This window comes from Bufo bufo, chromosome 1 (assembly GCF_905171765.1).
Source record: "Bufo bufo chromosome 1, aBufBuf1.1, whole genome shotgun sequence".
NCBI lineage: Eukaryota > Metazoa > Chordata > Amphibia > Anura > Bufonidae > Bufo > Bufo bufo.
This window is the reverse complement of record NC_053389.1, coordinates 838,678,320-838,691,294: the sequence shown is the minus strand read 5'-3', so window position 1 is coordinate 838,691,294 and position 12,975 is coordinate 838,678,320. Positions and strand designations below refer to the sequence as shown.

The window sequence follows — 12,975 nt, the reverse complement described above, 5'->3', positions numbered from 1 at the left end:
GGCGCAACAACCGGAGCGGCAGTAGGAGCGAGCCCAGGAGCGACAACCGACCCATCGGCAACGGGAGCGAAATGAGCCGTGCGTTCAAGCAGGGTTTGCAACGCCACAGCGAACCGACCCAACAGGTGATCCTGCTGATCAAGTCTGGCAACCAGCGTGGGTAGCGAGGATGGCCCTGTACCGTCAGAATTCATGGCTTGGTCCTAATGTCACGGAACCATGAACCAGACGTACAACAAGAGATAAGTGAAAATAAGAAGGCTTTATTGAAAATAAAGCTGTAAACCAAAAGTCCAAACGGATGGTGAAACCGAGCAGAGTCTTTGCGAAGCCAGAGGTCAGGAACCAGAAGGGTAGTCAGACGAAGCCAGGATCAGGAACCAGCAGGGTAGTCAGACGAAGCCAGGATCAGGAACCAGCAGGGTAGTCAGACGAAGCCAGGATCAGGAACCAGCAGGGTAGTCAGACGAAGCCAGGATCAGGAACCAGAAGCAGCAGCAGTCTTAGAAGCATGTGAACACAAGAGGGCCAAGCAAGGAACTGAAGCCACAGACCTCCTATATATATGAGCTAGGCATCCAGCTCCTCCCAGGGGAAGGAGGAGCCGCAGGGTGGAAGGCTACAAGAAACCCAGGACCCAAGATGGCCGCCAGCACATGTCAAACGAAGGAGAGCAGCAAGCAGGTAAGACCATGACAGGGGGTGATCAATGACAGGGGTGGTGATCAATGACAGGGGGGGTGATCAATGACAGGGGGGGTGATCAATGACAGGGGTGGTGATCAATGACAGGGGGGTGATCAATGACGGGGGGGTGATCAATGACAGGGGGGTGATCAATGACAGGGGGGGTGATCAATGACAGGGGTGGTGATCAATGACAGGGGGGGTGATCAATGACAGGGGGGGGTGATCAATGACAGGGGGGGTGATCAATGACAGGGGGGTGATCAGGGAGTCTATATGGGGTGATCAGGGGTTAATAAGTGACGGGGGGGGGGGGGGGTGTAGTGTAGTGTAGTGGTGCTTGGTGGGACTTTACTGAGCTACCTGTGTCCTCTGGTGGTCGATCCAAACAAAGGGGACCACCAGAGGACCAGGTAGCAGGTATATTAGACGCTGTTATCAAAACCGCGTCTAATATACCTGTTAGGGGTTAAAAAAAATCGCATCTCCAGCCTGCCAGCGAACGATCGCCGCTGGCAGGCTGGAGATCCACTCGCTTACCTTCCGATCCTGTGAACGCGCGCGCCTGTGTGCGCGCGTTCACAGGAAATCTCGCGTCTCGTGAGATGACGTGCCGGCACGTCCAGGAGGAATAAATCGGCCGCCTCCAGGACGCAATCCTACGTTAGGCGGTCCGGAGGTGGTTGAGTAACTTGAGGGGTGTAGTTTCTACAATGGGGTCACTTATGGGGGTATCCACTATGTAGACCCCACAAAGTGACCTCAGACCTGAACTGGTCCTTAAAAAGTGGGTTTTGGCAATTTTCTTAAAAATTTGAAGATTTGCTTCTAAACTTCTAACGTCCATAATGACGCCAACATGAAGCAGACATTTGGGGAATGTGAAGTAATAACTATTTTATGAGGTATCACTTTCTGTTTTAAAAGCAGAGAAATTGAAATTTAGAAAATTGCGAATTTTTTATTTTTTTTTGCAAATTTGGGAATTTTTCATAAATAAAGGTGGAATATAGTGACTCACGTATGACCGTCATGAAGTACAATGTGTCAGGAGACAACAGTCTCTGAATGACTTATCACCACATAAAGTGAGACATGGTCAGGAAGGGGGTGGCCCGGATGTGAAGGGGTTAATGATTGGCAGGGGCCCCAGCTCTTCTGTAATGGAACACCTCTACCATGGCATTAATGACACCAAGTAACAGTCCGTGACGTCATGTGCGGCCATGTTTTATCCCCAGTGACATCACACAGCCGCGCTGCCTCGCCTTTCCAGCCTTCTCGGTGACGTCATCAGCAATCACACTCTTCCAGTCACCTCATTGGGTCCACGGCTTTAAAGCTCCGCCCCTGGCTTCTGAACAATGGCGTCTCGTTCGCAGCGGCTGTAAGCGAATTCTCCAGCGAATGCGAGATACGGTGTCCGGAATCCCGGAACGTCACTTACACTCGACTCTTTTGCGTGAGTGCCGCCATTTTCTTAGAGGCTAACGGCGTCTAAATATTAGTGAGAAGAGGATGGAGCGGGGTCTGCGGTTGTGGCGCAGTGCGGCCTCTTGTGACGGTCACCAGCACCGTGGGAGTACAAACATGGTCTCCCGCTCTGTTCTGAGCGATCACACTGAGGCTGCGCGCTGGGGGTAGTAACATGGCGGCTGGTGGTTACCATGACGGCGGCCTGGTGTTCTTCCCAGACGTGTGGCAGTAACGGCCCGGGCTGAGAGGTGAGGCATGTAGAGTAACATTGTCTGTGTGAGAGGGAACCACCCATGCTGAGACTTGTAGTCCCTGCAGCCGAGGCTTTGGATTGGGCGCAGGGTTGAGACTAGAATGGAGTGGCTAAAAGGAGGCCCCCCCACCCAGTACCCCAATACTGTCCTAATGGGGGGAAGCGAACTTTGTGTTTGGCGTACAAGGTTCACGTTATCTAAGAAGTATTATGGACTCCGCTATAACGGACCAGATAAGGTATAGCGGGATCCATAACGGAGATCTGAGATAACCGGGACTTGAGACACAAACGTCGCTCAACACTCATCCCTAATACTAACCATAATACTATCCCTAATACTAACCTGACCCTAATACTATCCCTAATACTAACCCCGACCCTAATACTAAACCCGACCCTAATACTAACCCCGACCCTAATACTAACCTGACCCTAATACTATCCCTAATACTAACCCCGACCCTAATACTAAAACTGACCCTAATACTAACCATAATACTATCCCCGACCCTAATACTAACTATAATACTATCCCTAATACTAACCCCGACCCTAATACTAACCATAATACTATCCCTAATACTAACCCCGACCCTAATACTAACCATAATACTATCCCTAATACTAACCATAATACTATCCCTAATACTAACCCCGACCCTAATACTAACCATAATACTATCCCTAATACTAACCCTGACCCTAATACTAACCATAATACTATCCCTAATACTAACCCCGACCCTAATACTAACCATAATACTATCCCTAATACTAACCCCGACCCTAATACTAACCATAATACTATCCCTAATACTAACCCTGACCCTAATACTAACCATAATACTATCCCTAATACTAACCCTAATACTAACCCCGACCCTAATACTATCCCTAATACTAACCCCGACCCTAATACTAACCATAATACTATCCCTAATACTAACCCTGACCCTAATACTAACCATAATACTATCCCTAATACTAACCCCGACCCTAATACTAACCCCGACCCTAATACTAACCCCGACCCTAATACTAACCCCGACCCTAATACTAACCCCGACCCTAATACTAACCCCGACCCTAATACTAACTATAATACTATCCCTGACCCTAATACTAACCATAATACTATCCCTGACCCTAATATTAACGCTAATAACCATGACTGTAATACTAACCCTAATACTAACCCCGACCCTAATACTAACCCCGACCCTAATACTAACCATAATACTATCCCTGACCCTAATATTAACGCTAATAACCATCACTGTAATACTAACTATAATACTATCCCCGACCCTAATACTAACGCTAATAACCATGACTGTAATACTAACTATAATACTATCCCTGACCCTAATACTAACCCAGACCCTAATACTAACGCTAATAACCATGACTGTAATACTATCCCTAATACTAACCCTGACCATAATACTATCCCTAATACTAACCCTGACCCTAATACTATCGCTAATAACCATGACTGTAATACTAACTATAATACTATCCCAAATACTAACCCTGACCCTAATACTAACTATACTATTCCTAATACTAACCCTGACCATAATACTAACGCTAATAACTATGACTGTAATACTAACCATAATACTAATCCCGACCCTAATGCTATCGCTAATAACCATGACTGTAATAATAACCATAATACTATCCCTAATCCTATCCCTGAGCATTGCTGAAAAAAATTGTTTTACTGTATGCAAATGAGCTTCTAGGAGCAACGGAGGCGTTACTGTTACACCTAGAGGCTCTGCTCTCTGCCGCGCCTCTGCACTTTGATTTTCAGGGCCAGGTATGATTATGTTTTCACTGCCTGTCAATCAAAGTACAGAGGGCTCAGCAGATGCAGAGAGAGCAGAGCCTCTGTTTGTAATGGCATTGCTCCCCCATTGCTCCTAGAGGCTCATTTGCATATATTAAAACATCATTTTTCTCAGCGATACGAGCATATATGAAGATGGGGCCAACGAAGATGCTTTCAGCTGCCAAGCGCACATGTGACAAGTCTATCAGTGTCATGGGGACAAATCTGGTGACAGATGCCCTTTGAGATGCGCAGCTTATCACTGTTTATGGTATAAGGGTAGAGAGGTGAGAACTGATAATCTATCATCACTAGAACACCCTGCTTATCACTGTGTATAGTATAAGAACAGGAGATGTGAGGACTGATTATCTATCATCACTAGAACACCCTGCTTATCACTCTATATAGTATAAGGACAGGAGAGAACAGGAGAGGTGAGGACTGATTATCTATAATCACTAGAACACCCTGCTTATCACTCTATATAGTATAAGGACAGGAGAGAACAGGAGAGGTGAGGACTGATTATCTATAATCACTAGAACACCCTGCTTATCACTGTATATAGGATAAGGACAGGAGAGAACACAGGAGAGGTGAGAATTGATGATCACTCTATATAGTATAAGGACAGGTGAGAACTGATTATCTATCATCACTAGAACACCCTGCTTATTACTGTATATAGTATAAGGACAGGAGAGAACAGGAGAGGTGAGGACTGATTATCTATCACTAGAACATCCTGCTTATCACTGTATATAGTATAAGTACAGGGGACAAAACATGAGAGGTAAGAACTGATTATCTATCACTAGAACGCCCTGCTTTTTACTGTGGCCGTTGTACTGGGATTTGGGGGCCATCTGCTGTAATGGCTTGCTCCTGTGTCCCGGGATGTGGTAGTCACCTGCTGTAATGGCCGGCTCGTGTTTCCCGGGATGTGGGGGTCATCTGCCTTAATGGCTCCTGTGTCCTTCAATGGGGGGGGGTCATCTGCTATAATGGCTGGCTCCTGTATCACCAGATGTGGGGGTCCTCTACTGTAGCGGGCGGCTCCTGTATCACCATATAAGGGGGTCATCTGCTATAATGGCTGGCTCCTGTATCACCAGATGTGGGGGTCCTCTCCTGTAGCGGGCGGCTCCTGTGTCCTTCGATGAGGGGGTCATCTGCTATAATGGCTGGCTCCTGTATCACCAGATGTGGGGGTCCTCTCCTGTAGCGGGCGGCTCCTGTGTCCTTCGATGAGGGGGTCATCTGCTATAATGGCTGGCTCCTGTATCACCAGATGTGGGGGTCCTCTCCTGTAGCGGGCGGCTCCTGTGTCCTTCGATGAGGGGGTCATCTGCTATAATGGCTGGCTCCTGTATCACCAGATGTGGGGGTCCTCTCCTGTAGCGGGCGGCTCCTGTATCACCAGATGTGGGGGTCCTCTCCTGTAGCGGGCGGCTCCTGTATCACCAGATGTGGGGTCATCTGCTATAATGGCTGGCTCCTGTATCACCAGATGGGGGGGGTCCTCTCTTGTAGCGGGCGGCTCCTGTGTCCTTCGATGAGGGGGTCATCTGCTATAATGGCTGGCTCCTGTATCACCAGATGTGGGGTCATCTGCTATAATGGCTGGCTCCTGTATCACCAGATGTGGGGTCCTCTCCTGTAGCGGCCGGCTCCTGTATCACCAGATGTGGGGGTCCTCTCCTGTAGCGGACGGCTCCTGTATCACCAGATGTGGGGGTCATCTGCTATAATGGCTGGCTCCTGTATCACCAGATGGGGGGGTCCTCTCCTGTAGCGGACGGCTCCTGTATCACCAGATGAGGGGGTCCTCTCCTGTAGCGGACGGCTCCTGTATCACCAGATGTGGGGTCATCTGCTATAATGGCTGGATCCTGTATCACCAGATGGGGGGGTCCTCTCCTGTAGCGGACGGCTCCTGTGTCCTTCGATGAGGGGGTCATCTGCTATAATGGCTGGCTCCTGTATCACCAGATGTGGGGGTCCTCTCCTGTAGCGGACGGCTCCTGTATCACCAGATGTGGGGGTCATCTGCTATAATGGCTGGCTCCTGTATCACCAGATGGGGGGGTCATCTGCTATAATGGCTGGCTCCTGTATCACCAGATGGGGGGGTCATCTGCTATAATGGCTGGCTCCTGTATCACCAGATGTGGGGGTCCTCTCCTGTAGCGGGCGGCTCCTGTATCACCAGATGGGGGGGGTCCTCTCCTGTAGCGGCCGGCTCCTGTATCACCAGATGTGGGCGTCATCTGCTATAATGGCTGGCTCCTGTATCACCAGATGGGGGGGGTCCTCTCCTGTAGCGGACGGCTCCTGTATCACCAGATGGGGGGGTCATCTGCTATAATGGCTGGCTCCTGTATCACCAGATGTGGGGGTCCTCTCCTATAGCGGGCGGCTCCTGTGTCCTTCGATGAGGGGGTCATCTGCTATAATGGCTGGCTCCTGTATCACCAGATGTGGGGTCCTCTCCTGTAGCGGCCGGCTCCTGTATCACCAGATGTGGGGGTCCTCTCCTGTAGCGGGCGGCTCCTGTATCACCAGATGTGGGGGTCCTCTCCTGTAGCGGGCGGCTCCTGTATCACCAGATGGGGGGGTCCTCTCCTGTAGCGGACGGCTCCTGTATCACCAGATGTGGGGGTCATCTGCTATAATGGCTGGCTCCTGTATCACCAGATGGGGGGTCGTCTGCTATAATGGCTGGCTCCTGTATCACCAGATGTGGGGGTCCTCTCCTGTAGCGGGCGGCTCCTGTATCACCAGATGTGGGGGTCCTCTCCTGTAGCGGACGGCTCCTGTATCACCAGATGTGGGGGTCATCTGCTATAATGGCTGGCTCCTGTATCACCAGATGGGGGGTCGTCTGCTATAATGGCTGGCTCCTGTATCACCAGATGGGGGGGTCCTCTCCTGTAGCGGACGGCTCCTGTATCACCAGATGTGGGCGTCATCTGCTTTTGTACTGAAGACAGTGGTCTCTTTTGCTTGCAGGATGTCTCTTGCAGGTGAGGAGGAGCACACGCTCCCGGCTCACTGTGTCCCCCAGCCGTTGACGCCGGCCCCATATCAGGCAGAAGCGCACCCACTACTGGACATCACCCTGACACCGGAGAAAGGTGGCGGAATCCTGCGCAGGGAGACTGCAGAACGCAGAAAGGGGCAGCGGCAGGTGAGGACGTCTCTGCTTTACCTGGTCCAATATTAGGCCTGCAGCTTGTCACCCCTTTAACCCTTTCCTAAACTGCAACTTTATTCTGCAGCTTTGGGACAGACTGTGTTGTTATTTATCACTCTTTTTAGATCTCTGCTTGCTGTCAATAAATTGAACAATTCTGACCTGACAGTCAGGGGATTGTCTAGATTGAATACAATTGTAACAAACTGTCAGCTGTGAGGAGTGTGAGGTCTGTGCAGGTTTTCAGACTGAATGTAAAGAAAAATGTCCCCATTCACTGCAGACAGCAGAGATAAAAAAAAAAATACATTAGGAAGTTGAAGAATTGTTGCAGTCCAAGAAGGGGTTAACTGTAAAACAGTCTAATCTCAATGGTTCACAAGGGGTGCGTCACATGTGTCATGTATGTTGTATCGCTGGACATCATGATGGCGGTGTGAACAGAGCTTCAGCCTAGTGTTAGCAGTGCCTCCTTTCCCCGCCAGGTGCGCTTTGATGTAGGTGACGGGGGATCCGGCCGACCACTGGCAGCCCCTCGAGTTCACAGCAGTGCAGCGCTGAGAAGTGAGGTGCGGCGGGAGGCTCAGCAGGAGTTCAACCCAGAAATTGCTGTGCGGACTGAGCTGCTGCGATCGTTCACTGTGAGACGCGGTGTGGAGAGCGAGGCGGCCAAAGGTGAGGAGGATGGCTGCTGTGTACAGGTGAGGAGGAGGAGGATGGCTGCTGTGTACAGGTGAGGAGGAGGAGGAGGGTGGCTGCTGTGTACAGGTGAGAAGGAGGAGGAGGAGGAGGGTGGCTGCTGTGTACAGGTGAGAAGGAGGAGGAGGGTGGCTGCTGTGTACAGGTGAGGAGGAGGAGGAGGGTGGCTGCTGTGTACAGGTGAGAAGGAGGAGGAGGAGGATGGCTGCTGTGTACAGGTGAGGAGGAGGAGGAGGGTGGCTGCTGTGTACAGGTGAGGAGGAGGAGGAGGATGGCTGCTGTGTACAGGTGAGAACGAGGAGGAGGAGGGTGGCTGCTGTGTACAGGTGAGGAGGAGGAGGAGGAGGATGGCTGCTGTGTACAGGTGAGGGTGAGGGGGAGGAGGAGGAGGATGGCTGCTGTGTACAGGTGAGAACGAGGAGGAGGAGGATGGCTGCTGTGTACAGGTGAGAACGAGGAGGAGGAGGGTGGCTGCTGTGTACAGGTGAGGAGGAGGAGGAGGAGGATGGCTGCTGTGTACAGGTGAGGGTGAGGGGGAGGAGGAGGAGGAGGATGGCTGCTGTGTACAGGTGAGAACGAGGAGGAGGAGGATGGTGGCTGCTGTGTACAGGTGAGAACGAGGAGGATGGCTGCTGTGTACAGGTGAGGGGGAGGAGGAGGAGGATGGCTGCTGTGTACAGGTGAGGAGGAGGGTGGCTGCTGTGTACGGAGGAGGAGGAGGAGGATGGCTGCTGTGTACAGGTGAGGAGGAGGAGGAGGATGGCTGCTGTGTACAGGTGAGAACGAGGAGGAGGAGGATGGCTGCTGTGGACAGGTGAGGAGGAGGAGGGTGGCTGCTGTGTACAGGTGAGGAGGATGGCTGCTGTGTACAGGTGAGAACGAGGAGGAGGATGGCTGCTGTGTACAGGTGAGGAGGAGGGGAGGAGGAGGATGGCTGCTGTGTACAGGTGAGGAGGATGATGGCTGCTGTGTACAGGTGAGAACGAGGAGGAGGAGGAGGAGGAGGATGGCTGCTGTGTACAGGTGAGAACGAGGAGGATGGCTGCTGTGTACAGGTGAGGAGGAGGATGGCTGCTGTGTACAGGTGAGAAGGAGGAGGAGGATGGCTGCTGTGTACAGGTGAGATGGAGGAGGAGGATGGCTGCTGTGTACAGGTGAGATGGAGGAGGAGGATGGCTGCTGTGTACAGGTGAGATGGAGGAGGAGGATGGCTGCTGTGTACAGGTGAGATGGAGGAGGAGGATGGCTGCTGTGTACAGGTGAGATGGAGGAGGAGGATGGCTGCTGTGGACAGGCGAGGAGAAGGAGGAGGAGGATGGCTGCTGTGGACAGGTGAGGAGGAGGAGGAGGATGGCTGCGGTGTACAGGTGAGGAGGAGGATGGCTGCTGTGGACAGGTGAGAACGAGGAGGATGGCTGCTGTGTACAGGTGAGGAGGAGGATGGCTGCTGTGTACAGGTGAGGAGGAGGAGGAGGATGGCTGCTGTGTACAGGTGAGGAGGAGGAGGATGGCTGCTGTGTACAGGTGAGAACAAGGAGGAGGAGGATGGCTGCTGTCTACAGGTGAGGAGGAGGAGGAGGATGGCTGCTGTGTACAGGTGAGGAGGAGGAGGAGGATGGCTGCTGTGTACAGGTGAGGAGGAGGAGGAGGATGGCTGCTGTGTACAGGTGAGAACGAGGAGGAGGATGGCTGCTGTGTACAGGTGAGAAGGAGGAGTAGGGTGGCTGCTGTGTACAGGTGAGGAGGAGGATGGTTGCTGTGGACAGGTGAGGAGGAGGATGGCTGCTGTGTACAGGTGAGGAGGAGGATGGCTGCTGTGTACAGGTGAGGAGGAGGATGGCTGCTGTGTACAGGTGAGGAGGAGGATGGCTGCTGTGTACAGGTGAGGAGGAGGATGGCTGCTGTGTACAGGTGAGGAGGAGGATGGCTGCTGTGTACAGGTGAGGAGGAGGATGGCTGCTGTGTACAGGTGAGGAGGAGGATGGCTGCTGTGTACAGGTGAGGAGGAGGATGACTGCTGTGTACAGGTGAGAACAAGGAGGAGGAGGATGGCTGCTGTCTACAGGTGAGGAGGAGGAGGAGGATGGCTGCTGTGTACAGGTGAGGAGGAGGAGGAGGATGGCTGCTGTGTACAGGTGAGGAGGAGGAGGAGGATGGCTGCTGTGTACAGGTGAGGAGGAGGAGGAGGAGGAGGATGGCTGCTGTGTACAGGTGAGAACGAGGAGGAGGATGGCTGCTGTGTACAGGTGAGAACGAGGAGGAGGATGGCTGCTGTGTACAGGTGAGAAGGAGGAGGATGGCTGCTGTGTACAGGTGAGAACGAGGAGGAGGATGGCTGCTGTGTACAGGTGAGAAGGAGGAGGAGGGTGGCTGCTGTGTACAGGTGAGAAGGAGGAGGATGGCTGCTGTGTACAGGTGAGAACGAGGAGGATGGCTGCTGTGTACAGGTGAGGAGGAGGAGGAGGAGGGCTGCTGTGTACAGGTGAGGAGGAGGAGGAGGGTGGCTGCTGTGTACAGGTGAGGAGGAGGAGGAGGAGGGTGGCTGCTGTGTACAGGTGAGAACGAGGAGGAGGAGGAGGATGGCTGCTGTGTACAGGTGAGGAGGAGGAGGATGGCTGCTGTGTACAGGTGAGAACGAGGAGGAGGAGGATGGCTGCTGTGTACAGGTGAGGAGGAGGGTGGCTGCTGTGTACAGGTGAGAACGAGGAGGAGGAGGATGGCTGCTGTGTACAGGTGAGAACGAGGAGGAGGAGGAGGATGGCTGCTGTGTACAGGTGAGGAGGAGGATGGCTGCTGTGGACAGGTGAGAACGAGGAGGAGGAGGATGGCTGCTGTGTACAGGTGAGGAGGAGGAGGAGGATGGCTGCTGTGTACAGGTGAGGAGGAGGAGGAGGAGGAGGAGGGTGGCTGCTGTGTACAGGTGAGGAGGAGGAGGGTGGCTGCTGTGTACAGGTGAGAAGGAGGAGGAGGATGGCTGCTGTGTACAGGTGAGGAGGAGGAGGGTGGCTGCTGTGTACAGGTGAGGAGGAGGAGGAGGATGGCTGCTGTGTACAGGTGAGGAGGAGGATGGCTGCTGTGGACAGGTGAGGAGGAGGAGGATGGCTGCTGTGTACAGGTGAGGAGGAGGAGGAGGACGGCTGCTGTGGACAGGTGAGGAGGAGGAGGATGGCTGCTGTGGACAGGTGAGGAGGAGGAGGAGGATGGCTGCTGTGTACAGGTGAGGAGGAGGATGGCTGCTGTGGACAGGTGAGGAGGAGGAGGATGGCTGCTGTGTACAGGTGAGGAGGAGGAGGAGGAGGAGGAGGATGGCTGCTGTGGACAGGTGAGGAGGAGGATAGCTGCTGTGGACAGGTGAGGAGGAGGAGGAGGAGGATGGCTGCTGTGGACAGGTGAGGAGGAGGATGGCTGCTGTGGACAGGTGAGGATGAGGGTGGCTGCTGTGGACAGGTGAGGAGGAGGATGGCTGCTGTGGACAGGTGAGGAGGAGGATGGTTGCTGTGAACAGGTGAGAAGGAGGATGGTTGCTGTGGACAGGTGAGAAGGAGGATGGCTGCTGTGGACAGGTGAGGAGGAGGATGGCTGCTGTGGACAGGTGAGGATGAGGGTGGCTGCTGTGGACAGGTGAGGAGGAGGATGGTTGCTGTGGACAGGTGAGGAGGAGGATGGCTGCTGTGGACAGGTGAGGAGGAGGATGGCTGCTGTGTACAGGTGAGGAGGAGGAGGAGGATGGCTGCTGTGGACAGGTGAGGAGGAGGAGGATGGCTGCTGTGTACAGGTGAGAAGGAGGAGGAGGGTGGCTGCTGTGTACAGGTGAGAACGAGGAGGAGGATGGCTGCTGTGTACAGGTGAGAAGGAGGAGGATGGCTGCTGTGGACAGGTGAGGAGGAGGATGGCTGCTGTGGACAGGTGAGAATAGCTACTGATTCTTTGCTCCCTCCGCAGCGCTCAATGTGTGCCGGGTGCAAAACCTGTATCGGGGTCTTGTGAATGTGGAGCCCCCGGCTGAGCAGATGCAGAGGCTTACAGCGCGGCAGAGGCGGCCTGAGCACAGAGAGGTGAGGATGATGGGGGTACATGCAGAGATGGGGTTACCATCCCCTGCTGACTGTACATGGATCACATGACTCTTCTTTCCCCTCCCCCATCACAGGTGCCGCACATAGAGGGACCTGATGTCTTCGCTTTCTCAGATCCTTGTGAAAGATACACAGAGACCCCCCACCTGAAAGTAGAAGGACTGCCGCCCCTCCCCCTCCGGCCACGATCCCGGCCCGCTCATACGGTGTTTGACATGTTCCATAAGCTGGGACAGTGGGCGTCCTAGTGACTCCAAAACAGGAGTGGGGGAGGGGAATCTGTACAGGACCCAATAAATAAAGATGTTTATAACCTCCGACTCCATGAGGAGAAAGTCAGAAACGGGTTGTCAGAGACAAAGGGCGGGGCTGTGACTACCTCACACATGATACACAGGCAGGTTGTCAGCAGTAATAGATGTTCCTGTAGTATAAGGGGTGTGATCTCATGTCTGATCACATGTCATTATATCAGTGATGTCATCAGCAGGGGGCGGGGCTGTGACTACCTCTCAGACAGGATATACAGGCAGGTTGTCAGCAGTAATAGATGTTCCTGTAGTATAAGGTGTGATCTCATGTCTGATCACATGTCATTATATCAGTGATGTCATCAGCAGGGGGCGGGGCTGTGACTACCTCTCACACAGGATATACAGGCAGGTTGTCAGCAGTAATAGATGTTCCTGTAGTATAAGGTGTGTGATCTCATGTCTGATCACATGTCATTATATCAGTGATGTCA

At 53.1% G+C, this 12,975-nt stretch overlaps 1 protein-coding gene across 2 annotated transcripts; it reads left to right on the top strand.

Annotated features, from left to right (window-relative positions):
- Nucleotides 1-2,265: 2,265 nt before the first annotated feature.
- PPP1R35 (protein phosphatase 1 regulatory subunit 35) lies at nt 2,266-12,569 on the top strand. Of its 2 annotated transcripts, none has more exons than XM_040415354.1 (5): nt 2,266-2,411; nt 7,272-7,449; nt 7,941-8,130; nt 12,097-12,209; nt 12,305-12,569. In XM_040415354.1, exons 2-5 carry the CDS (start codon nt 7,273-7,275, stop codon nt 12,476-12,478), a joined length of 654 nt encoding a protein of 217 aa, XP_040271288.1. In that variant the 5' UTR covers nt 2,266-2,411; nt 7,272; the 3' UTR covers nt 12,479-12,569. The 2 variants fall into 2 exon arrangements, with proteins under 2 accessions (XP_040271288.1, XP_040271289.1); XM_040415355.1 differs by having other exon boundaries at nt 2,286-2,416.
- The last annotated feature ends 406 nt before the right edge of the window (nt 12,570-12,975 follow it).

What these genes read in the sequence shown, in the direction of transcription:
- PPP1R35 (XM_040415354.1), top strand. Translation starts at nt 7,273, where the DNA reads ATGTCTCTTGCAGGTGAGGAGGAGCACACGCTCCCGGCTCACTGTGTC. An exon ending in GCAGAAAGGGGCAGCGGCAG is followed by an intron (nt 7,450 to 7,940) that starts GTGAGGACGTCT and finishes TTTCCCCGCCAG; the next exon opens with GTGCGCTTTGATGTAGGTGA. An exon ending in GGAGAGCGAGGCGGCCAAAG is followed by an intron (nt 8,131 to 12,096) that starts GTGAGGAGGATG and finishes CTCCCTCCGCAG; the next exon opens with CGCTCAATGTGTGCCGGGTG.